Source organism: Toxorhynchites rutilus, chromosome 1 (assembly GCF_029784135.1).
Source record: "Toxorhynchites rutilus septentrionalis strain SRP chromosome 1, ASM2978413v1, whole genome shotgun sequence".
Taxonomy (NCBI): domain Eukaryota; kingdom Metazoa; phylum Arthropoda; class Insecta; order Diptera; family Culicidae; genus Toxorhynchites; species Toxorhynchites rutilus.
This window is the reverse complement of record NC_073744.1, coordinates 111,803,818-111,831,414: the sequence shown is the minus strand read 5'-3', so window position 1 is coordinate 111,831,414 and position 27,597 is coordinate 111,803,818. Positions and strand designations below refer to the sequence as shown.

Genomic DNA, 27,597 nt, shown 5'->3' with positions numbered 1-27,597 from the left:
GTATTCAGTTTAAGGAATATTTCCATCGGATAAGTTTATTTACGATTAGGATAACATGAATTAATGTTCATTTCTTGCGCATGGTATTAGACTGAATTAACTCTAATGTTTTCAAAAGTAGTTTAAAATTTTAAGTTTTGATTATTTTACAATATTAGCACAATAAGCTGCCTATTATATTATATGTCTGTATTGTGTTAAATATAACTCAACTGACAGCACTCTGAGCTTTTCTACCTGTTCATACGTTTGGTTCCCTTTTAGAAAATTATTTTCCAGACTTTATCCTCATACTCCTCTCTCTCTCAACAAGCATTATTCTTTTAAATAATATCAACATCTCGCTCATGCAACTTAAGCACGCATATATAAGGTTGTTATTTAGTCCCCATCGTACTTTCAATAGGGCCGTATTGAATTTCATATAAGCGGTGACGATGTCAGAGACGTCAATGATGGATTCTGTGGAATAGGTGACTTCTTATCGATATCATCAAACTCGTCGTTCTGATTCATTTTGAGCTCGTATAATACTGAGTTAAGCTTATTCCACTCATCCATCCGAGGGCTGGCTAAATTGTCCGCCACATCGTACACATAGATTCGACCAGCTTCGTCACCAACAGTTACATGCAAACCAGACGGTGTCCAGGAAACTCGATTCAATGCCGGCTGACCGTCGACAACAACGGACGCGGTTGGTACCTCGGTATCCTGGTTTAGATTCCACAAATCTAATCGACCACTTCCGTCTACTCCCGCAAACAGCGCCGGATGAATTGGTGACCAAGCCACATCCATCACGTAGTCAGAGTTATCTTCGAACGAGTAAATAGGTTTATTGTCCTTCAGACTCCATAATTTAATGGTCCAATCAATGGAAGAAGTAAGGAACAGATGGCCAAAATCTGGCGACGATTGATTGTGATGTGCTGAGATACCTGTCACTGGACCCAGATGTTTTTCGTATGTTTCCCCGATACCGGATCGATTGCCGTGACGACACGCCGAGTAAACGTAACCGTCTTCACTTCCCAGCACGAAGTTATTGACCTCGTTGTGTGGGAAGGCCATGCACGTCACTGAAATAGCCTTCGACTGTCGCTGCTGCAGCTCGAGAACGTCCTGTGGCTGTGACAACATATCCAAACTCCACGAGCACAGTTTACCGTCCGAACTGATCGAGATAACGTTGTGAGCATTTTGGGTGCCAACCATCGACAGACAGTATACGGGTTGCTGAAAAAAAGGACACATATGAATATTACTGTGAAATAGTATAATATGAGCTGTAACCAACAGTATGCGCGTTTGTGCTGAGTGGTGTCCGTTGAATCGGAGTTCGTTTCTGGACCCGGTTATCCCACAGCACTATCTGGCCGGAGTAAGTTCCGCCCAAGATTAAATTAGGATGAAATTTTGCAAAGCAAGTAGACATTACGGCACTTTGACAATGGAAAACATCTTCCGGGGTATGCTTCTTGAATTTTGTGTTCCATACTATCACTACCCCGTCGGGCTCATTGGGAGATTCTTCATTGTTGTGGTACGAAGCAACCAGAAGTTCTGGAAAGTGTGTTGACCAATCGAACGATGTTACACAACGATTTTTCGACCAGCGATCACAATAGAATGTCCGATTCAAAGACAATCGAGCCAATGAACGTTCATCGCTGGAAAAAGAAGATGAATTGAAATACGCTGTGGCGCTTTTTGCTTCAAAAGCCTTACTTGATGTCATCGGTATCGCCACCGCCGATGTAATCGGTGTATATGTCTACCATTTCCGATAGAGCACGTTCCATAACCTTTCCTGCCTTCAGGATGAAACGTTGGAAATCTTCTGATAATATTATCATCTGTTTTTGCTCGGCGGATAGTTCTTTAACTAAAATCAAGAGGACAAATGAAAAAATCTGGAATGTCAACAACTAATTTTCGCCTGCGTTACCTTCCTTAACTTCTTCCTTCTTCTGTTCTTGTGGTGTGATGGCGGGTGCCACCTCCTTGACCGTGGGCAGTCCATGTGGAAGTATACCCGGTGGTAGTTTCGAGTGGAAACCATGATCGATATGAGTAAGGGAGCTTTCTTCATCGTCACCTTGACCGTCGCCAAAAGTAAGCACTGTATGAGTAAAACTAATCTTGCTCTAGACATCATGTATTGTCAACACACAACAACGCGTTACGCTACATATTTACATTGGGGTGTTATGAATCTAAATTATGTTAAAAGAAAGACATTTTTTCTGCCAGCCCGTTTGCAGAGCAATGAAATGAACCATCCACTTTGACTCATTATGCTCATCGTTGTCTCCTACAAACTAATTGAAGTGAAACTTTTTTGACAGTAAATCAACACATAAAACAATTACAATTGGATAAAAATGTGCCGTACAAGAAGATTTTTCATTCATCTGCAGCGGGTAAAATGGGGTATGACAAGAGCCTAATGCGTGTTAAGTAAAAACAGGGTCTATTTACAAACAATTTCATATACTTCTTAATCTAAAAACGCGAATAAAAATTGTACTCGAAAAAAATGCAACACTTTCTTTTGTGTAAAACTTTTTATTGCATGGGTAAAAAATGATGAAATTTTGGGTAGAATTAGTTTATAGTGTAATGTTTACATGTGCAAAATTTCGTCACAATCTGTCAAGTGGTTATCAAAATGGCTTCCAAGCAAAAAGTGCTTCGATAACAAAAGTATGGGTGCTGTCCTGAAAAATTCAGGCTAGTTTCACAGGTGGATCGCGAAACAGTTGGGAATCAACCATTCGACCGTGTCCCGTATGTTAAAATTGTTCAAGGAGACCCAGACGACTTAGCTACAATTTGACAGCGGAAGAAAAGCGACGACGACCGATCCCGAGAAGGCAAGGAAGGTGAGGGATTACTTTAAGCGGCATCCGAACCATTCGATTCGGGTGTGGGTGTAAAGACATTAGTCATTTAAGCTTGCATGCCTGAAATCTTCGAAAAAGAATTGGACTACTTTTTAAAAAGAGCGAAATAATTTTTCTTTATTTTTTTATTTTTTCAACTTTTTACTCAAAAACTACAATATCTACAAAATTATAATCAAGGAGTGAAATGTAGGAAACATGGATATGAATAGCCCTGGAAATTGTAAGGGCTCTTCGAATATTTTTTTTGAAAATAAAAAAAAAACCTTTTTGAGAAAAAGGAATCTTAATTTTAATTTTTTTTCAGTGTAATTTTTATTCAAAATTATTTTGGTATTTGTTATGAAGATTTAAAAAAATCTATCTTTCATTTTTTTTGTAGAATTTTGTAGATATTGTAGTTTTTGAGTTATGAGTTTTTGTAAAAAAACAATGTTGTCCCCTTTTGCAAAAAAAATAGTCTAATTCTTTTTCGGAGATTTCAAGAATACAAAGTTGCTTAAAGGACCAATGTCTTTACACCCACAACGTTTCACTGCAATCTGAGATGTTGCTGCCAATGGCCAGTCGAGTTGGCATGAAATTCGTCCATTTCTTCCGCCTGCTTCGTTTAGTAGACAATGAAGCGGGCCGGACTTTATGACTTCAAGGTGAGGAAGGCACCTAACTGAAGCGATAAACATAATACGATGACCAAGTAGAGTGTGCGAACAGGATGAATCAAGGACTGGACGAAATTGACCGGAGAGTAACCCACTACAATTGGTGACGAGAATAAATCTACGAAATCTGTTTCATACATACAAACAGAGTATGAAAGAATTAATTTCGTCCCCGGTGCTACGACATGAATTTTTTCCCGTATGTTTGTTGACAATTGATTGAGATTAGAAGTCGAGGTATAGGATAGGAGAGAGAATAAAAAAAAGGCAGGACGAAATCGACCGGAGGTTAATCCACTACACCCGACCTGAAGTTTTTCGTCGACAAGTCCGGCCTGAATGTTCCGGAAGAAGAATGTCTGGTCGATTATTATGGTCAAGCTCCGAAAAACAAAATGACCAGGATTTGCAGAAAGAGTGGAAAGAAGTGTGTGAGAAAGATGGCGCACATGTTGCGCAGGATTTGAGGAGTAGCGTTAAGTCCAAAGTGCGAGCATCTAGCTTAGGAGAGGAGGTTGAATAAACCAGCTTTGCAAAAACATAGCTAATATGTGTTTATTTATTTCCCGAGAGTTTCAGAAATATCCGACCTCAAATGAATTTTTGGTGATCATTTTTGTTTGTTGCATTTTTTTTCGAGTACGGTCTTTAATTATTAACGCGCTGGCATCCTGAATGGTGAAACCTAGATTCTAAGTGAACATTGTTTCACCACTATTCAATGTGCCAACGTGTAACAACTTTCCAATTTTGTAATGTACGATATTAATGGATAGTATAGTTACTGTTTATAGATTGTAGATTTTGCTAGAGAATCAAGCCAAATATGTTTAGTGATATATGGGTAGAGAGAAATATACATATGGATAACATTTGGTGTTTGAACATATTAGAGCAGTAGCAGTGAGAACATGATGCGGGTTATTTACAGATGGTTTCGCTAGGTTGCTAGTACTGAGCCTCTTTTTCTCTGAATGGACAATTAACGAGGTTTAGTCCTCTCGTAGGTCCACTGAACAACCCGTGATGGAAATTATGTACAAATACTCTAATTTCTCCACCCATTTGATTGGCTTTGATTCGGTTTTGAGACCGCTTCTGGAAACGCGAGGTTTATTATTATACCTGTGGTATTCTATTATCACGCTCTTCAAATGAATTTTATTTTTGACGTTACGCGTTAGTACATTATTTGTGTTTGTGTATGTAGGCTGTATGATACTTATTGCATAATGTGGACTCCAACATTTATTAAATACCGTAGCAGCAGATAAGCCAAAGGCCAAAGACTAAAAACATGGAGAAGGAAGGGGTCTCAGCAGTGTGTATTACTTATAGGGGTTATAAGGGGGACGGAAATCATGTCCGAAGTTTAGATAATTTCTACGACAGGAAGATGCTGGATTGAAACAAACATATAATAGCAAAGGTGAAAGATACAGATGAGATAGCAAGAGAAAAGTGAAAGACAAATAAAAAAAAACATTCGCGAAACAGTCATTCATTCAAAAATAAGGCTTCAAAACTGCAACCTTTAAATGTTGCGTTAAAATTAAAAGTGAAAAAATACACAATTTTGTACAAATATATAAAGTGCTATGGCAAACTAAAGCAAACGTTCTAAAAAAAACTTTTTGGTTCAATTCGTTCTAGTAAAAAAGAAGGCATTCTCTATTTGTATTATAGAATATAAACAGATTCAAAGGAATTCTACTAAGCCGTTTTTAGATAGACTAATATTGATTAGTCATGTTAGGAAGAACCTACCTGTAAACTCATCCTCCCACTCTAAACCGGGATTTAGATTGTATTCATCTTGAAACAGAAAGAAAGTTCAACTTTAACTGTTTGTCGTTAACTATGAACTGGAGGCTAGTTATTTGAAATTATTGATAGGAAAAAGACGAAATGTTAAGAGGGGAAAAGCAGCATAGAAATTGCTAGAAAGAGATTCTAAACTAAACAATAACGATAGAGTATCGTTTCGAAATTTCCTAATCAGTTCAAATAAATTTAAGCACACTACTTAGCAGCTACACAATTTTACGTTTATGGAATATCTTACTACTTAATATCTTTTTGTTTGTTTTTGAATGAATGGATAAACAACATGAAAATGAGATGAGCAGAACACAGAAGAGAATGGGTAGAATTGATTCCATTTTTATTTTTGTGTATTTTGATTGTGTGAATCGATCGAGAAGCATGAGAACACAGCCAATGAAGACAACCGTAGAAATGGAAAAAGTTATGGTTCTGCTATATCATGAATAAAAATGATAATAACCATCATACTCCAATTTGAATAGTCTGATAAACAGTGAATGAAAAATCGTATGCCTAACTCAACATCATAATCTGTTATAGTTACCATAACTCCTCGTAACATTCATGGACCTAACTAGAGGTATGGGTGTTATTACTGTTCAGTTATTATTTCAAAGTTGAATGTTGAAACATGGCATATAACTCAAACTCGAAAAAAACGGACACAATAAAAACGCTGTCATTATGACACAGTAGACTTCAGTTGTCAAAGAATCGCAGTAGGCATTGGTTGTCAGAATGAAGTCATTTGTTTATACCATGACTTCAACAGAGCAAGCGCGTCCAGATTTGATTCTGCACGCTCGAAACGGAAATTCCGATCTATCCGTTCGAGTCATCGAATCTTTCGAAATTTCCGAAATCTATGCAAGCCGTGAGCAGCGGTCATAGTAAGCGTATCTGAAACATTTTTTTCGTTTGGAAAACCTGTATCGTTCGACGGTAAAAATCTCACGTTGATCCGTCTTTTTTTGAAGAAATTTGTACAGAATTGAACCCGACAGAGTAAATTTGATTTTGGACACTCACATTAACAATCTGGCGTGGTCAGGTGTATGATGTGCTGGAACGTTTTCGTGAACGTACAACTGTTGTTCGAATTGATCAGAAGGCGTCGTAGTGGAACATACGATCGGAAGCTGAGGTTGAAGTTATTGAGAACAACCCGGAACTCTCAGACTACGACATCGCTAAAAACTACAGCTACCAGTACCTACCAGTACTCCGTGTCTCAAGCGGACCTTACACGGTCAAATTTATTGACAATATGATGACATTTGAGAGCATAATGACAGCTGAACATGGCCGACAACGCAGAAATCCGGATTTTCTGATTTTCAGGCATCAATATCGTGACATTTCATATGGATGCATGATAATGACGTTTTACCTCACGGACTTCCAGACTGAGTTGCCAGATTTGCAAGCGGACATTTAATGTTTGTTAGTCTTTATTGCGATTGCAATTAAAATTTATAAACTTCTGAAATTGTAGGAATCATAAATGAAAGCTTTTGGTTTGGAAAACTGATACAGTAATTTACATTTAATGCGACATGCCGAGGAACCACTCAGTGTCGCATTGGAGGCGATTTGACCTGTAATTGGATATTGAAGATGAGAGTGGTACAGCGTCGACGTCTGGCGGCGAATTTCAATGTGGGGCCATAATTTGGGCCCGAACTCGATGTTTACAAAAAAGTCTAACTAAACGTGTCGCATACAGGTCTGTCCAATTATAAAATTTAATTAAATGTCGCATTAAATGTAAATTACTGTACCTAAAATAGCAAAATACAGTACTTTTCGCGATACAAATCAAAACCTCAAAGTAAACTGACAATGTGATGGTGAGAGAGTGAATGAAAATTAACAACGTCTTAGAAATTTTTTAACATTGAACCCGTTCAGTCTTTGCGCTAGCCAGCGGGGCAGCCACTTTAGTCTAAGTTGTGTGTTTCTTCACACTCCGCTATAAAATTTGGAGAATGAGAAGATCTGGGAAAATCACAGGTGAAAAAACATCACGTGTTAATTCAAGTTACAGTAGAATCCCGATTATTCGCGAAAAGTCGGGATGATGTTTAAACATAGAAACTATGTTTTATCAATACAGAAATAGATGCAGATACAGATAATCGGGGTACAGATACAGATACAGATAATCGGGGTTCTACTGTCATAGTCTTATTTATCGAATAAAAACATTTGTTTGCAGATAATATAATTTGCATATATTTTCGCAATCTAAAATAATCTGGCATCCCTGAAACTGAAAGGATCAGTCTGTGTTTGTGAAGCGAGTATTATGATGTGTTTTTGAGAAGGAAAAACGAGTTTTAAAGTGTAAATTATGAATGAAAATTAACTTTTCCAAATCAAATTAGTATTTTATGTGAATGCAAATCACTTTTTTTTCTGCAAGTGGTGAGAAAATCCCATACAAAAATTGTATCTGAAACTAACGTTATATAATAATAATAAATTTTAGTAGGAATATCTGAAAATTCATAGAAAATGGGTTAAGTTAGAATTAGGACTACGCGCTTCAACTAATTAAATAATACCAAGTAGATATTTTCATTCAAATTTTACCAATTGAAAATTGCCTTTTAGCCTTCTAATCTGATGGAGAATAGTTTGAATCCCAAACTCGTATGTCGCCACTAGCCATCGCGGATATTTTCGTTGTCTCGGGTTGACCGTGTAAGGTGGCAAAATATTGATTGAGGTTAGATCGGATGTCGAAAGCCTAGCTGTCACGATATTGAAGACACTTATTGTCAATCAGTTTGATCGTGTAAGGTGCCCATTAGAGCCACCAAACAGGATGCTGAAGTAAAATATGGTTGCCAAAAAAAACGACTCGAAAGTTGTACAAGGTTTTGACGAAATATGAGGATACATGCTTATGGATGACGGAACGTACGTAAAGATGGATTTTGGACAGATCCCAGGCTTGAAATAAAAAAAGACCACTGCCAGAGGAGATATCCCCATCAGTTCGTTTTCGTTTATAAATTTGCCAAGAAGTTCTTGATTTGGCAAGGGATTCGCGGTTGTGGCAAGAAAACCAAAATTCTCGTCACAAAGAAGACAATGGTCTCCAAAATGTATATGGAAGAGTGTCTGCAGAAACGTCTTTTTTTAATAAGGCTCACAAAAGTTCGGTTTTGGCCAGATTTGGTAAGCTGCCACTACGGTCGACAAGTGCTTCAGTAGTATCGTGATAATTGGGTCGATAACATTAACGAAGACCTCAATTCTCCGAATTGCTCCCAATTTCGCCCAATCGAAAAATATTGGGCAATTGGGAAGCAGAAATTGAAGAAGGGTAACAAAGCTGAGGTTGACCAACAGAGAATCCAAATTTTGATGGGGGATATCCGAAGAAAAGTACTAAAAAATCATCAAATATTCAACGGAATAACTTTTTCAATATTTTTTTACGATACATTACCTGCATTATGATAAAAAAAAAACCTTTGTTGTACCTTTAATCAATCCCGAAATACATAGCGCCCTAATATCGATAAAAATAATTATAAAACAATTTTTTTCGAAATTACATTTTTTATAACATTATTTGAAACTCGTAAAATGTCTTCTATTAAAAAAATCCAGACATAAAAACTTTTTAGAGCATATCGGGCAGTGATAAATTGTAATTGGTAGAATAATACAAGCAGTGATGCCGAACTATGAAATCGAAGTGTCCTAGTATGTATTGAGGTCAGTAAAACGAAAAACACATTAGTTTTAACGTAAAACGTGTGCTGTAGCGCACATGTTTGAAACTTTGGAAGGTTTCGCGTGTGTGGTGGTGCACTCATAGCACTAGCGGAATAATTTTCGAGTGCAGTACGGCACTCATGGCCGTCAAAGTGTTAATGTGAATCACGGAAGACTGGTGCAAGTCGATTTCGATATGCGCGAAACGTCATGAATAATAGCTGTTATCCATGGTTATTATGAAAAGAGAGAAATGGATCGCTATAGAGGCCACCCTTCTGACCTTCGGGCGGCGAATATCATACTCACATTCCTTCCCTTCCCCTGGTGACTGTAAGAACGTGGCCGGCATCGTTATTGACTATACAAAGTTCGAATCACCGAAACTTGTACAATGAGAATGGTTTGCTACTCCCAAGCTTCATTCGGTGTGTTCTTTATGCAATTTCGCTGGTTCAGATCAATCACGGAGAGTAACTACGAAGTGTACAGTCTACAGTTATAAGTGAAGAACGTGCCGCAGTTGATTTCGTCGCTTCACGAAAGGTGATTTCGATGGTGGCGGCTGGTTATTGCCCCAGGAATGATATCATAGCTTCCATAGTCTTGTATGGAAGATTTTTTTTCCAAATCCAAAAATTTTGAAGACATTCTTGAAACAAGATGTCGATTCCGAACAGTGAACCAGCAGGACTGGACTGGAAAATGGAAGGATTTGCTGATGCCAAGCGGCAGGAAACCTCTATGCTAAAAGTGGGTCCATAAAAAAAAAAGAATGCGAATGGACCTGAAGCGATACAAAGACCTGAAGCGATCAAGAGCTTCTCGCAGGTCATAGATCACAGGTCATAGGCTACGATGAAAACTTCACGCCCGGTACGCTCGGTACCTCGGTACCTGATGTCGATGGGCGCCAAAATAATTCTCACGATTAATTAGCTGGATGTGGTGACGGCGTTTCTACACGGAGATTTAGACGATGAATACATTTACATCGATCAACCGGAACGATTCGTGGATTTCTCGGTTCGGTCGTAAAGCACACTATGGCCTCAAGCGAGTTAGTAGGATGTGGAACCAGAAGTTAAATGTTGAACTGAAGCGTATCGGTTTGAAGCGATCTGCTTATGACACGTGTATGCACACTACAAGATTCAACGATGTAGGAAAGAATTGATGACGAATGATTTCTTTTGTAGCGTTCAACGCAATGTTCTACTCGTGTTTTCGAATCATCTGTAATCCTTTGAAGGTGTGAACACACTTAATTTCATTATTTCAGCGAAATTTCACACAGGCACGTTGTTAAATTCTATTATTTATTGCAGAAATTGACGTTTTTTTAAATGTTTTGGTTAAAATTTAAATGTTTGGTTAATTTCAGGTTATGATCAATGAGTTACATATCGAGGTGAAGCAGTAGGCGAAGTATGCATACAAAATTTCGTGTCGTAATTATTTGCGTTCTCTATGAAGTGTGTATGGAAGAAACAAAACAATGATCAGAATACTCACGGTTTCATGATGATTTGAGTCAAATTTCTCATGAAAACTTGAAACGGTTTGTACTGTGACTTATTTCCGGTATTGATATGGTAAAAAGGTCCAGAAAGCGGTCGTACTCTTAGTTCTCGAAAGCAGTAAAATTTTCGGTGAAATGCTGCCTAATTGAACACTATTTTCCCACATCACGCACACACCGAGCCACAGTAATATAGAAATATAGATATGGTATGGTTATGGTTAACCCTTTTCCGTGCAACATCGAGTCTCACTCGTGGTGTACTTGCATAACATAGGGTGCTAGAACGCTCAGCAGAGTAGTGAAATCACTTGATGTGTGACGTATTAAATAATACGGGAAGAGGTTAAACAAAAGAAAGTTCGTTTGTTTCTATGGCCGTGGGAAGTGACAATGTCGTACTAAAATTTAACTTTTATTCGTCTTTTTCATATATATCTACTGCACGCTGTCACCTTATATTCACAATTAGCGGGAACTTCAATAAAATGTATTTTTCATTGATAAAACTCTTGCTGAAAATAGCATGTCCAAATGGATTTAGTAGGAAATTCAAAATAAATACAAATATTGTCCTCACGATTAGAAACATAGTTATGACAGCGTATGCTTTGTCGCTCGTAACTCCACCATCTACATTATCTTCATTTCCAGGACATTGGATCATGATAGAATTTGTTACTTACGATCCAGTCATATGATTTTATCCCGAGAATATAATTCACAGAAGATCAGTATTAAGCACAACTCTAATATTTTTAGTAACACAGCCTTAAAATCATAACAAAAATTCGATGGATTGCAGTAGTGGTTATCAGAAAATGGCTTGTAATCGAAATGTGAATTTTATATTGGACAATTCACGTAGCAGTATGACCACTTGACCCTTAATGTGTTAGTTAATTAAGAAACGATTGACTTTTTTGAACATTTGTTTGGTAATATTTTTAAAGGCAAATTCATCCTCTGAAATGGCAAATGGTGAACATTCAAAATATTCCCTGCTTATTCCACATTGAATATATTCGCCTTCCGACTGATACCATATTGAAACTATATACAAACAATTATTTAGTTTTCTGAAAAATATTGGCTGCGTTCCTAGCTTTCTCAACGGGTGACTTATTCCAAAAATAAGAGTTTTAAGTGACGTGTTTAGTTAAAATCATGCGAATGAATGTACTCTCGGTAACAACTAATTCCATTCTAGTAAAATAAGAAATGAATAACAGGGGCAAAGCTTTTCCCCACACTGAGAAACAAAGACAAACTAAAACGAATAGGAAGAATGGGTGGAGAAATTAAATTTTACGTCGTATTTCGAACAGAGGCTGTTTGGTGTTTTTTTTTTGTTATTTTCGATAACTAAATACTAATCCTAATAACGTATGGGGTAGTCGAAAAAAAATAAAACAAAAGCTATCCTTCGGCAAGAATCTCTAAAATAATGGTTAGTGAAAAATGATGGAAAGATGTAATACATTGCTTGATTGAAAGAACTTCTTGATTATGTAAAACAATTCTTCCAATCATTTTTTTTTTGTTTTTCTAAACAACACGAACAAAGTAATAGAATCTAACACTTACCGTAATAGTCCGTAGCATGAGCTAAAAGTAAGTCGGATGGAGATATGGAAAAAATAAAACAGCTATTAGATTCGGTAGTGGATTATCAAACATGTTGCTAACATTAACATTTCCGTATACGAGATGCAAATGTACATGGGACAGCTTTTGCTTTTGTTTTTTTAATTCCCAGTAAACCTTAACTTTATCGATCATTTACTAGAAGCTCCTTGAAAAAATAAATAAATAAATAGCACGATAAGCATGAAAGCAACAAGCCTGTCGGCAATCTCGTTTGATGATAACATAACGTAAACAGAAGTAAAATGGTGCTTGCCATATTACAACGGAAGGAAAATAGAAAATGCTCCATCGCTACCGGAAGACCCGCCCCTCGATCATAAAGCAATTGTTATTAGGATACGATTCGATATATAGATTCTAGATAAGATAACTATATGCAACACACGGTATATATGGGCTTTGGGAAAACGATAGTAGTTATACAGGGAAACATTGTTGATTTGTTTACCTTTACGCGGCCTCCACCAATCCTCCATATATCCTGATAGAGGTGAGGAATGGCAAGAAAAAACTGTATTTGTTATTTTATTTCAATCAATAGCACTTGAACGAAAATATATTATACGATTCGAGTTCATTATTCTCAGCATAGAGAGTGGCAAGAGGATAGTATGTGTGTGGATGCTTTCTAACTAAAAATATTTTATTTTTCAACGAACTAATAAACATGTTATTTCTGGTTATTACTGTTATTACTGGGATAATATTGGGGTCAATTGCGGGCGGGACGAAGTTCGCCGGGTTAGCTAGTTTAAGATAAGTGACCAACCCAGTAGCCAAGACTGGCGCATACAAATAAGACGACACACTTTAGCCAGGTATGATGAGGAAAAACATTTGGTGACTCAACTCTGACGAAAACACGGGAGCATGAATGATATAAGGCATTCAAAGGTGGCCACGAATTGACGAATTATTTGTCAGACGATCTTTCACCTCTTCAAATGATGACAAAATAAAAGGAATGGTACTCGAAAATCGTCATTTAAGTTTGAGAGAGTTAGCCCGAGAATTCGAGTGAATGGAAACTTGCCAGAACGACTAAATTCTGATCCCACGTTCAGACATGGGTGTACGAGTATGACATGCAAACGAGTCAATAATCATCAGCATGGACCGCTGCAATCGAGTCGACACCGAAAAAAAACACATCAAAGACGATCAAAAGTGAAGGTAATGCTGACTGTTTTCTTGGTTATTGGTGGTGTTGTCCATTCGGAATTCCTTCCGGAGTCAATAAAGAGTATTAACTCAGTGTTATGAGGCGTTTGAAAGAGAAAATTTGTCGCTTCGAGCACTTTTGTTCATTTTATTTGTTAATGACGTTTGCGTTTTTCTTAACATTGTTGAGGCACTTATGATATGAAGCTGTATACGAAAATAAAGAATGAAGAAGACTCTCAAACATTCAAAAATGAAGTTAACATCTTTTATAATTCGTGCACTGAGTGTTTATTACAGCTCAATGTTAGGAAATACACTTTAATGACTTTTACAAGAAGAACACCATTGAATAATGGTGTTAAGCTGGGAAATCAACCCATAAACAGATATCAACGAGTAAGAGACTTAGGTAGACTTAGGCCTCAGATTCGAAACTAACTTTCGTTGATCATTACAAAACAATCATCAATAGAGCAAATAGTATGTTGAGCTTCATCAAACGCTTTAGCTACCATTTCCAGGATCCGTACACAATAAAAACATTGTATATCACATACGTCAGATCAAGAAGAAGAGGAGCCCAGCGAGCGAGGTGGTTGGACCAGGTGGAACAGGACTTGGCAAGAATCGGTGCAGCCATGGATCGGGTTTATCGGCGAACACGAGGGGCGATTGGAGAATGAAATGCGGTGTATTACCTGCTATAAGGCCAGAGTGGAAGTTCCACTAACCCCGTCACTAAGCAAAAGTTGAGCAAGATGCAGAGACTCGTGTCATAAAGTGGAAGGCGATCAACGACGGAATGGATTTGTTGAAAATGAAGAAACGGTACTGCAACTAAAGCCTGGTTTAGAGTTCCCGTGAACGTGAACTTGAACAGGTGGTGGAATAGTACGATCATTTCACGGTGAACTATATTGCGATCAAACAACTAAAAAAATCGTGGTGAATAGAATGATTTTGTTCACGTTCATATTACAAGTTCGGCAGTAAACGTGAAGTAAATAAACACCGATCTTCAATAAAGTTATTCGGATAAAATATACAGTTGTTCATGAATCAACTCGAAGCAACGAAGGTTTTCAACCCGCGCAGAGATCCGATTGAATGAAATTGCATCCATATCAAAATTTTCATTGAAAACTTGAAAATTTCTAAACATATCCTTTTACAGCTCACGGTGAAATAATTTTCAGAATGCCTTGGGACATTCGAACGTGAACATGAACGGGGAAATATTTTGACGTCTATATTCACCACTGTTTTCACGTTCACGTTCACCGAAGTCGGTGAACTATGGTGAGTTCACCAACATCTCGATTCCACGGTGGAAATTCAGAATCGTTGTGAAATATTGAATTAATCCACTTTTATCAATATACATTATGTTTAAACATGTTTTTCAACTAGAAAATGTTCATTCCTATCGTTTTAAGATGTTTTCCGCTCGTTTTATATATGGACTGATGAATTGTTAATAAAAAGTAATTAAGTAATAAAATACAGGTCAAAATCGCTTCCAATGCGACAATGAGTGGTGCCACGGCATGTCGTATTATAAGTAACTTACTGTACTTTTATGTTGGCAATCTCTCAGTTCTAAATTTCGGAGTGAAAATAATTCGGGACTGTCGTAACCAATTATTTCTTTTCTTCCGAAAATCAACCACTCGAACCAACAAGAATCCAGAGAATGAATTGAGTTTGTTGTTCATGCATCTAACATAAAAGATTCGCTCTCGTTTATAACTCTCAGTTTCCTATAGCTATGTAACAGATAGTTCGATTCAACGAAATTCTAACGAATTCCGAATACTCGACTTTCCACTATATTTTATATTCTTTAAAATTGCATCATTAATACTATCTCCCACCTTACTCCCCTTCTCTATCCTATAAATAAATCATGTGGAAAATTATGTCATTAAATTTTCAAGGCGACACCATAAACTTCGATCAATCTTCGTTTTTCAAAACCAGCCAAGAGCGATTCAAAAATATTCTTTCTGAGAATTCAAACCAATTATACTCCCGTTCTACGAATTCCAACAACTATCTGAGCCAGAAGGTCCACAAGCGAAATCTTTATTGCTTCCGCAACAACTAAGTTGGTCGACGACGATGGTTTGCTTCAATCAAATCTGGCTAATTTGTTCTGTCCTCGATTTTAATAAGAAATTCTCCAGAACAAACTAGAAAATCTTTTAATCACTCATGTTTTATTCGTAATTATCTGTTTTTTTTTCATTGATTTGTGAAATTGTGTCCACATGTTCAGTAAATTTTATATTTAAATCAATTGAATGTTTCATACCCAATTTATACATTCGAACTTTCTCCAAGAAAAACACGATTGATTACCAATATATAAAATAATTTTCGCATTTCCAACTGTCATTGCTAACAAAAAAAATGTCTCAATTGAAAACAGAAATAAATATATTCCGAAGAAGTTCATTCTTAATACGCGTTCCATGAATGTTCTTTTCTATTATTCTATTTCATTTTTTTCTAGCTACCGCCTTTATTTGATGTATTCATAACATCATGCACATATTTTCCATACATCGCAACTAGTTAACGTTAATCTTGATATTTGCCCTTTTAACAGTTGTCATTTCATTTCAACAAATCATCATCGTATTCAAAAAATTACATACACTACTTCAACTTTTATGGTTTACATCTCCTTTATCCAACATTATCACACTGATTCACGGAATCATACATTTTCGACCATTCACCGTACGAATCGCTACTTCGCGGAACCTGGCAAAATTGTATGCTTCAGAGCCAAATTATACATTATTCTATGTATGTTCAACAAATAACCAGTTCGCCCGACGAGTTAAAGAAACATAGCTTCGAGAAAAAAATCTTCATTTTGTCACTTTTTCCAGCGGAGGCATATTTTAATACACTTTAAATGTTTTTTTCCCATTTCCAACGACAAAAATCGTTCCACACATCGTAAAATGTTATTTAGGAAAACAAATCGTGTAACTTTCGTAATTAACAATCGATTTTTAGATTTCCTAGCTTTGAAATTAAATTATTCCGTTTCTTTGTTACTTCCGTAACCTGTTTGTCCCATGAATGGCCGACATTTCTCTACCCATAACTGCTAAATCTAAACATATTCAATAAATGTTATAGCCAACGAAATTTACTTCGTCCTATAAAACGGCAAATATATCATCACTCTTCCATCTGCTTCATGTACGCTATTTCCTTATGTTCTCTTTGCATGACTGATAAGCCTCAACATATCTTACGACTTCCATTGCCTACGAAAACTAATTCATCCCTTTTCGTCTCTTGATTTGTCCCATGACTGACATTCCAATTTCCTCTGCATGGCCGATAAGCTTTAGCTTATCCCATATCTCTCATGGCTGACGAAATCATCTTCTTCCCACATTTTCTTTGTCCCATGAATAGTCATGGCCGACAATCAATTTTTCTTTGCATGGCCGATAAGCATTAGCTCATCCCACGTCTTTCATGGCCGACGAAATCACCTTCGTTCCACGTTTCTGTTTTTGTCCCACGAATAGTCATGGCCGACAATCAATTTTTCTTTGTATGGCCATTAAGCGTTAGCTCATCCCACGTCTTTCATGGCCGACGAAATCACCTTCGTCCCACGTTTCTGTTTTTGTCCCACGAATACTCATGGCCAACAATCATCTTTTCTTCGCATGGCCGATAAGCGTTAACTTATCCCACGTCTTTCATGGCCGACGAAATAATCTTCGTCCCACGTTTCAGTTTTTATTGTCCCACGAATAGTCATGGCCAACAATCAATTTTTCTTTGCATGGCCGATAAGCCTTAGCTCATCCCACGTCTTTCATGGCCGACGAAATAATCTTCGTCCCACATTTCTGTTTTTGTCCCACGAATAAACATGGCCGACAATTATTTTTTCTTCCATAAGTTCAGCTTATCCCATGTCCGTCATGGATGACGGAATCACCTCCATCCCACGAATATAAATTCTTGTAACAATTACACTATGTTTGCCCCACGCATATACATGGCCGACACAAGAACACATTTTTTCCACGAATCTACATGACCGAAAAATTGGAAAAATTACACATCCACATATTATGCACCACACCTTTCTTTTCACGTTTGATTCCTTCGAAAATACACCTATAATGCACTACCAACTGCGCCATTGTCGTAACCAATTATTTCTTTTCTTCCGAAAATCAACTACTCGAGCCAACAATAATCCAGAGAATGAATTGAGTTTGTTGTTCATGCATCTAACATAAAAGATTCGCTCTCGTTTATAACTCTCAGTTTCCTATAGCTATGTAACAGATAGTTCGATTCAACGAAATTCTAACGAATTCCGAATACTCGACTTTCCACTATATTTTATATTCTTTAAAATTGCATCATTAATACTATCTCCCACCGGGACTAGCTGAGAGAAATAGTATATATATTAATTTTGTTGAATAAGGGTCGGGTAGAGGCAAATGAACTGCAAAGTTTAAAGCCTCTTAAAAACAAAGAAAGAAAGAAGGGTCGGGACTACGGGGTATAAGCACTTAAATAATTGAATTTAATGATTTTAACTGATTCTAGGCATACTGATTCGAAAGGGGGCATTGCATTTTAAAATTGTTGTAGGTGGCGACACCATAAATAACATTAAATAAATCATTCGTTTGACATTTGACGTGACGGTGCTGGTGCAAGCATTGACTGCATGTGTAAATTGGTGGAGACGTTGACGGAACGTAAACGTTCTTCTCCGTAACGTTCTATGTGAATCGCACATAATACGTTTATGACTAACCGTCACCGTTAACCAGGAGTTTTATAAGCTAGTACTATGATGGATCAAATGTTTTCAATCCGAAAGATTGATTCTCATTGACTTTGAGACAACGTATGATACGGTTGATCGGGCATATCATGCATATAGGACATCTAGGACTAGGAAATCTTCCCAGATAAACTTTCTCGACTGATCAGAGCTGTTATGAATCGTGTGATATATTACGTGCGTCTTTCGAGGAAATGGATATCTTAAAAAACAATTTTTAGCCCACACTTATGACTTCGATATTTTAGCATGCAACTAGCAATCTGGCGTCTTATCATAACTCAACACGTCCGATTGTTCTGGCTTCGTGTAAAATTGACATTTATGGACACTCGATCGATAGCTTGAATTAAATGACGTGCCTTCAGTTACGCATTTGAAGTAAAAGTACCAACACTTTTTCCGTTCAACTAGTGGCACATGATGGAAACTCATTTTATTGTTTAATGGCACAAACGTTCCTAGAAGAACTCGCAGATGGTTCAGATTTCTATCCTGAATAATTAATTACATTCTAAGTGGCAAGTTCGATTCAGTCACGGATAGCTCATCTGGGAGTTTTGTATGAGATGGATTTATCATCATCATCCTCGTATTGAGCAACTGTTCTGACTATTTTAAATTTTGTTATTGCCCATTGCAATCAGATTAAAGATTATTTTTTTTTAAGGTGGGGCTTCAAATGGGAGCATTTGCTACGTAGAGCACCAATTTCCCGCGGAGCACCATTTCAAAACCCCTGCTTTAGAGTTATCCCTTGGTTTCACTATAATATTTCTATGAGAATAACTTTTGAATTATAACATAGTAGGCGAGAATCTAACAGCACTACTCATTATCGTTTGTGTTTGACGTTCGCTAAGCGTGAGCATGTAGAGTTTAACCGTTCATTAACACTTTGGCGTCCGGCGACACCACAATGGTTACGTACGAAAACTAGCGTCTGAATGCCGGCAACACCACAGTGGTTACGTGCGCATAGTATCTCAGTGGCCGGCGATAGCACTTTAGTATTGTTTGCATTCTGTTAGGGCAGGGGTTTTCAAATGGTGCTCCGCCGGAAATTTGTGCTCCGCTAAGTTATAGCAAATGCTCCACTTGAAAACCCACCTTGGAATAAAACAATCTTTAATTCGATTTCACAGCGCATACAGTGCTTTATTTTGTTTACTTCGGGTAAAATGCCGTGTAACTGCGGCACGCAACCGAAATATAGTTGTTCCCAGTTAGGTAATGTCAATGCAAGTAGGATTTGTTTTGTTGATGGAAAAATGTAGGTGCTCCATCTATTTTTTTTTTGCTATAAAAAGTGCTCTGCCATAAAAAAAATCTGAAAACCCCTGTGTTAGGGTATTGTTTAGGTAACAATAACTTACACACGCCCAACAAGTTTTATATTTTTATAAATAGGGGAGGTGGGGAAATACGGACATATAAGGAGGAACTTCAATTATATCTTTCGAAACTCATGTTTCTCCAAACTTAAATTTAGTTTCTTGCATTTCAATATACTGTTTTTCGAATTAATCGACCGACTGTGTTTCAATGTTTTCACTACAATAAAAACAGACCGAAAAGTAGAACATTTTTTCGATGATTACCCGCATGGACATATAGTGGGGGGAATATGGACAGGTTTGTAATATTTACGTATGTATATCATCGAAATGTCATGAAAGTAGGGGAACAGGGTTGAGAACATATGAAAACTATCGATGAGATTAGTAAAACTTAACAATTTATAATTTCCCGATAATGTCAAGAACGGCCGGCGACAAACCAAGTAATCCCAATTAGCGCTGCCGGCGCCAAGCGAAGATTTTTTTCACGAATCGTGCGGACGTCAAAGTGTTAATATTTCAATTTTTCCCGTGTTTCATCAGTTATCTTCATCGTTATTCCTTTACTGTTATTGCTTGGTAAGTGTTTCGCAGTTGACTATAAAATATAATCAAGTATAATGTAATTTTTCTTCAAAAAATTACAAAATTTAAATGTCCGAAATTTGAATCGAATTTTTTCCCTACAAGCTTTGAGTGCCATACGAGCAGAATATGGTATAGGGTTAAGAACGAGGATTACTGATGAACTATTCTAGCAAATGGTTATTCTAGTTGACGAGACGAATGAAAACAAATCTGCCTCTTCATTCAACCTGGCATCAATTCACCACCACTACTCCGCCCAATCTTATTTTAACGTCCATAATGGCGGGTTTACATTAGGGAGATCTATAGCTATAGATGGATTTATTCACGTGAAAATAGGTGTAAACGGGTGAGAATAAATATGATACACTTATTCGAGGTATATATAACTTGAATAAATTCAGCATATGTAAACGCTTGTGAATTTCTCACTGGTGAGAAATCACTAAAGTTGGATGCAGTTCTACTTCAGGTGAATAAATTCACCGAAGATATGAATATATTCATTATAGAAGTTCACGCTAGTGTAAACGGTTGATGCGAATTCTATAAATCTCATCATATTTCTTCACATGAATATATCCCTAGTCTAAACCCACCCTAAGAAATGAAACGAAAACTTGATATCTGCAAAGAAGTACTTACACCATTAACCCTTGCACGTACAACATCGAGTCTCACTCGATGTGAAATGATTGTGTCAAAACGTACAACATCGAGTCTCTCTCGCGGTGCACTTGCATACCACAAGGCATAGAGACGCTGAGCAGGGAAGTGAAATTACTCAATGTGTGATCCATCGAAGCGTTTGCATTTGGTTCGCTCTTTCGAAAATCAAATCGTACGGGAAGGGGTTAAGGGAGTATTCTAGTGTATCCTTTATATCATTATTTGTTCATCTGTCTTTTATCAAAAAAAAACGAAAATTGAACGGAGAAAAAATATTCGTAGCTAGAATAGTTAAGAGCTTAAGAAGTGAGAGGGTTAAAAAAAGTTGTGCCTTGGCGTACACCATTCCAACCCTTCTGGTTATCTGAAACAAAAAAATCGAACAGATTCTGAATCAGTAAAGATGTCGCTATCGGCCGTTTGAAAAACAAAATGCGGTTTGAAATGTTTTTTCTGACGTTTCCCGATAAAAATAGTAAAATTTTAAAGATATCATTTTTAGAGGTTCATGCGATAGAGAGATGCCTGCAGATTGTATCCAAATAAATTCGACATGAATCGGTTCAGTAGAACTTGAGATATCGTGTACTGGTTTCGAGAAAAATGCGTTTGAAGTTCATTGTTATGGCCGCACCAGGTTAGATATCGCATCACTAAAATAGCTCTAACTCGGTAAATAATAGGATTTTCAATAAGTCCTTTCTACGGTATATTCTTGAATGCCTAAACTACCGAAAAATGAAGGAAAAAAAATGTTTTTTTTAAATTTCTAGACTAGAATACTGCCTCAATGGACAGCACCATTTTTATCCACCTAGAACTCAAACATCGATATATTATTTTGAAACTACGCCTTCTATGACTGGTTTCTTTTAAATAATGCTTCCGAATATTCATCAAAAATTCATGCTTCTGCACTAGAATACCCACTTAGTATTATAAAAACAATTGTTACAGTAAATTGTAAGCTCTGAACACGTTGTTTAGTAATGTTTACATCGATGAATCATACACATGGCTCTTAGAGCATGATTTTTAGACTCTTCTAAAATCTAATTTTTACTAAGGATATCAAGTTTTGGCGTTTGAAGCCTGCTTCGTGATACCGAAATAATGAAACATCCATGATACTATGCTCAGAATATTTCGTACCTAAATGTCGATTCTATTTCGACCACTTCAACGCCTATCAGCTCCATTAACGATTAGTATCTTAAGGTGAAGGTGGAAGCTAGCCATTGTAGTAGTATAGGTAAAACCACGTGTAAAAATGGGGTAATAGTGTTTGTGAGAGAAGAGCAAAGCACATCCAAATAGATCAATTCACTTATCAGACTGTGTGGCGCTTCATTGACACGAGTCTTTGAATACATTTGAAAAAAAAAATAACAATTCAATACTGAAGTTAAATGTATGAACGATATGTTCCGATGAACCATGCCAATTGCAAACATAAATATATAGAAGGGGTATTTTTGCATATGAAGTAAAATTCTGATTATACGCGAGCGTAACATGTGCAAATTTATAACACATGCGAATTGGGGCTCTTTTGATATTAACAAGTTCTACCGCATAGTAACTCGATGCTGATAATTCCTCAATATTTTCCTTCGTTGATCGTATCGTTTTCACATATTCACGTTGGAGAACCTTAACCCTTCTCTTCGTTGGCTGAGACATTTTGATTGAATGTAATACTTTTCCGTTTATTGTTTTTGAAAGCATAGGCAGCCGTGACAGTGTTCCGAGCTCTGCAATACAATTTTCTTACCCAATATTAAAGTTGCTAAAACTTACATTATAGACCCATTAAACGTAAAAATAATGATTGTATTGATATCAACACTATTTTATTCTATTGATTTTCATGACATGAAAGGCTATGACTCAGGAATAACATTTTATTGAGTGGTTTTGATAGCTGTTTCGATGATGTTGTCTGGCATCAGTGTCGAAAAAATAACGATGCTTTCACCAATACAAACAAAACCATTGCCGAAAATTGAAAAATGAAAATTTAACTTTCAGAGCACTTGCTCGAGTTTTCCGACGTTTTTCACTATACAGTGCGACAGCAGATGAAAATTTAATATCTTGTGAGTAATCGATTAGATTTTGGTTGATATTACTTCATGGGAAGTGTGCGAAAACGATCATTTTCTTCACATAGTTTCGCGCAATTATAGATTTTCGAGCGAGAGGTGAGCAACGGAGATGAAAGAAATGAGCGCCATTGTGGCAGCCATTTGTGGCTAGCTTCCACCTTCACCTTAAAATCGTTTTATACATGTATGCGCAAAATTTTGTACCAAGATTTATACTAATCACATAAAAATATTGAATTATATTTGGACAATGTTCTGAAAGAAACGAGTATTGTAGTGCTGCTCGAATATCGGACAATTAAAAAAATTTAAACATGGGAAAAACATTCGTCTTTTTCGTTATCTAGTTAGATGATGGATAATACAGGATATACAGGAAAACCGACAAGGGACACTTACCATCACGCTCATGACCACCAGTACTCGTAGTTTGCGTCTGCTTGGAGTAGACGACCGTTTCTTTCGGTGGAATGTTCGTTGCCTGCACAGAAACTAGGCTCAGACTGATTTGCTTCTTGCGATAGCTGTAAAACATTGTATCTCATCAATTTCTTATTCATAAAATGAGTGAGCCGCACTAACTTTTGTCCGTTAATACTTGGCTGTAAACTGGCATCTGGGGTGTGATTTGCCGAATGGTCTGATGTGGCCGAGTTAACAGAAGATAAAGATGAAAGCACTTCAGAAACTGGTGCTACTCCTAGCGAAGAAAGCATCTCGTCCAAGTCCCTTCAAAACAAAAAAAAAATCAATTCATTCGTATGTTACGTATCCTAAAATGACAGCCACTTACTTTCTGGTATTATTTTCCGGGTGGCCTAATTTACCGGCTGCCTCTTCGAGGTCTTTCATCTCCTTCTCCTTTCGACGGCGGTCTTTCTCCTCGCGGAGGGCCTGTAGTTTGGCCTTCTTCCGCTCCAACTCTGCCTTTCTATCCATCTTTGATAGCTTCGTAAATTGCTCTAACTTCTCCAGCTTTTCTCTGTGACGATGAGAGAGTTGGGCAATGTTGACAAACAGCGAATGGAAATCGTTTTCCAAGGTTTGTTGTTGTCATTGTAGTCACAGAAGAGAAAAAGAAAGGAGATGACGTCATTTCACGATTTGTACATATCGATTTTTCAGTATGCAAACCCCCTGGTTTGAGACCCATTTTGCACAATTACTTCTTGTATCAGTGAGACAAATTATAACTCAGCATAAATCTAGCGTTAGTAAGCAACAAGATAACACATTATGATGACGATAGCAAAATATTAGCAGGAGTGAGCAAACGGAAAGTAAAGCAGCGGACAGTAAAGTAGGTTGTGGCTAGAGAGCAAATTTTCACTCGTGATTTCTGGGTATTGTAATATGGGTTATTTACGTTTTCAAGCACACGGATTTACTGAAATATTAATTGGCTGCTTCCTAAACAGTTAGTTGGGTTCTAATGGAATGAAAAAAAAATCTGCTACTATATTACCGAAGCCGAGAAAATTTGGAGCACAAGTACGGTACACTACTATTCTGATCACGAAAAAGACGAGACCCATCAGTTGCCAAGATGTTTGTATCAGGTGGCATACATCGCGCTGTTGAATAAAATTCTAGGGATGCCCGTATATCAACGGATTTATGTCTGAAATCAAAATTCAAATACATTTATTAACATTTGTTCAAAACTTTGATTTGTTGAATGCGTTTCAAAGAGTAATCTGATTTCTTTATTATTCGTGGATGAAAATGTAACAATAAATGAGACGCCGAATAAAACGAGTTTTCTGAAAGGGCATTAGTTTATACACCTAGTGCAGGATTCGCCTCTAGTTTAAAGAATGTATATTTTTGCATAATGTCCAGTTTAAAATAACACTTGTTACATTACGAAAATATTTTATTTATAAGTATTTCTAATTTAATACTAACAATCGTTACTCACCGCTGCAACAGTATGATAGTTTCAAGTTCTTTTTCGGTTATGCTACTATAGAGATCCGTCATTCGCAGGCGGAGTGATAAATATTGTAATTTCTTGGTGCGTACTGCCCCCGGGTGCACGATTTTAGGGGTGCAGAAGGAACCGAATAAATATGAACAAATTGAATAAATATGTTTGATTTTTCTTTTCTGGCGGGGGAGGTGGGATGCAAATCAACTCTTCCGCTCCGGGTGCGAAAGCTTCGCTCGACGACGTTGACAGTTACACATGAGATTTTCGGTTTTTCATCTCGTTGGGTGGTCGATTGTTCGTGTTTACATAATCACACCACTCAACTGATTCTTACCGCACCTCACTAATAACTAGCCCTTGGGGTCTATGTCACTTTTCCACGGGTCGACACAAACGAAAACTGATTTTGGTGATCGACTAGATAAAAAAACGACCCTTATTAATTTGCACAATTTTGACGTAGAACTACGTCTTTCATTAAGGGTGTCAAATCAGAAAACAGGTGACGTTTTTATGAAATAAAGTTAACGTTAATAACTATTTTTGCCGCGAACGGATTTTGGCGATTTACATACTAAACGAATCGGAAATTCCGTAAGATTTGTTTAATATGCCATACATTAGAATCCCCTTGTTTTTTTCCAAAATATATATTTTTATCAAGGCTCATATGGCGTTAGCCTGACTGGGCCGGAGTTCAATACTTTGACAGTTTTTCTTATTATCTATGTTAGTAATATGTAACCGATTACTCGCGGTCGGCTCGAGGTTAGTATTACAAGTGTTCTCGTAATTGGGATGTTGCTGTCTCCAATGCTCTGTACCTGTGCCCGACACGGGATACTTCCTATTGGGATGCAGCTGACCATTAATCAGCAACGCCCCCCTAGTCTGTAACCCATATCTAGCGTGGTGAATCTTTCTCGACACGAGGAATCCAGGATAGAATGGTCACTAGCCGGCGCAATCATCAGTTCGTGTAGAGTTGTCATAAGCGGTACAACCTTTAGCTCTTGTTGAATGATCAGTGGACTGCACAACCTTTGGCCCGTGTATCTGTAAAGAGTGTGTGTGTGTATTGCCGCGACTAGGTAAAAGTTTATAGATCGGATAGGAGGGATATGAAACAGGGACACAACGAAAGAAACATCATTAAACGTTGACATCGGCGTTTCTGAGGAACAGGTATAGATGAAGCAGATGATCAAGATCACGGCTACCTAAGATATCCCGGACGGGGATATCCGATTGTCTGCCTTGTGCTCTCAGTGCTCTAGAGAGCTGAGAGCGAGCAGCATGGAACCGGATACACGACCAGACAACATGCTCGATGTCGTGGTAGCCATCGCCACAATCACAAAGATTGTTTGCTGCGAGCCCAATGCGATAGAGATGCGCGTTTAGGTTGTAGTGATTGGACATGAGCCGAGATATCACGCGCATGAAATCACGACCTACATTCAATCCCTTAAACCAAGCACTCGTCGAAACCTTAGGGATAATCGTGTGTAACCAACGACCGAACTCATCTTCACTCCACATGCACTGCCAACTAACGAGTGTGTCCTGACGAGGAATGTGAAAAAAATTCATTATAGGCAATTTGCCTTTCAAAAAGTGTGCCTTCTGAAGCGCCCACCTTAGCTAGCGAGTCCGCTTTCTCATTCCCCGGAATGTTGCGCAATGTCGAGCAATGAGAGGGAACCCATGTTAAGGTAATCTTGAATAATTTTTCGACCAAAACACTCAATAGATGTCTTATTCTTGTTAGGAAATAAGATGAGCGTTTATCAACTTTCATTGAGCGGATTGCCTCTATTGAGCTGAGACTGTCTGAAAAAATAAAATAATGATCGATGGGCAGTGTTTCAATGATCCCTAGAGCATAGTATATCGCACCCATTTCTGCGACATACACGGAACAAGGATCTTTGAGTTTGAAAGAGGCACTGGAATTTTCATTGAAGCTGCCGAAGCCAGTGGACCCGTTTATGTATGAACCGTCAGTAAAGAACATTTTATCAGATCCAACTTTCCCATATTTTTCCGAAAATATCGACGGAATAACATTGGAGCGTAGGTGATCTGGTATTCCATGGATTTTTTGTCGCATGGACAGATAAAAAATGACAGAGAAATTGCAAAAGTATGGGAAGCAAACTTGGTTGGAGATGCCTGGTGAAGGGTGCACGTCGTGGGTAAGGTACTCATGGTATAAAGACATAAAACTTGACTGAGGAGTCAGTTGTAGTAGATTTTCGAAGTTATCAATCACCAATGGATTCATGATCTTGCAACGGATGAGAAATCTGTAGGATAATTCTGTGAACCGAAGAGTAAGCGGGGGTACTCCTGCCAAAACTTCGAGACTCATCGTATGTGTCGAATGCAAACACCCCATGGCTATACGCAAGCAACGATATTGTATTCTCTCCAGCTTGAGAATATGAATCCTGGCAGCTGATCGGAAGCAAAAACTGCCATATTCTAACACTGATAATATCGTTGTTTTGTATAACTGAATGAGGTCTCCTGGATGGGCACCCCACCATGTTCCGGTAATTGTTTGGAGAAAATTGATTCTTTGCTGGCATTTCTGTTTCAAATACGCAATGGGTCTCCCCCAGGTACATTTAGAATCAAA

General features: G+C 37.6%; 1 protein-coding gene across 12 annotated transcripts; it reads right to left on the bottom strand.

The window, feature by feature from the left end:
• LOC129778299 (cytoplasmic dynein 1 intermediate chain) lies at positions 1-24,614 on the bottom strand. 12 transcript variants are annotated; one of them, XM_055785153.1, is made up of 11 exons: positions 24,486-24,614; positions 23,814-24,002; positions 23,603-23,749; positions 23,420-23,544; positions 12,751-12,813; positions 12,240-12,260; positions 5,339-5,386; positions 1,952-2,101; positions 1,732-1,888; positions 1,301-1,673; positions 1-1,239 (listed from the first exon to the last, which is right to left on the bottom strand). In XM_055785153.1, the coding sequence occupies exons 1-11, from the start codon at positions 24,584-24,586 to the stop codon at positions 421-423; spliced, it is 2,193 nt and encodes a 730-aa protein (XP_055641128.1). In that variant the 5' UTR covers positions 24,587-24,614; the 3' UTR covers positions 1-420. The 12 variants fall into 12 exon arrangements, with proteins under 12 accessions (XP_055641128.1, XP_055641992.1, XP_055641287.1 ...); XM_055786017.1 differs by having other exon boundaries at positions 1,952-2,125; positions 12,751-12,783; XM_055785312.1 differs by having other exon boundaries at positions 12,751-12,783.
• Positions 24,615-27,597: the final 2,983 nt, after the last annotated feature.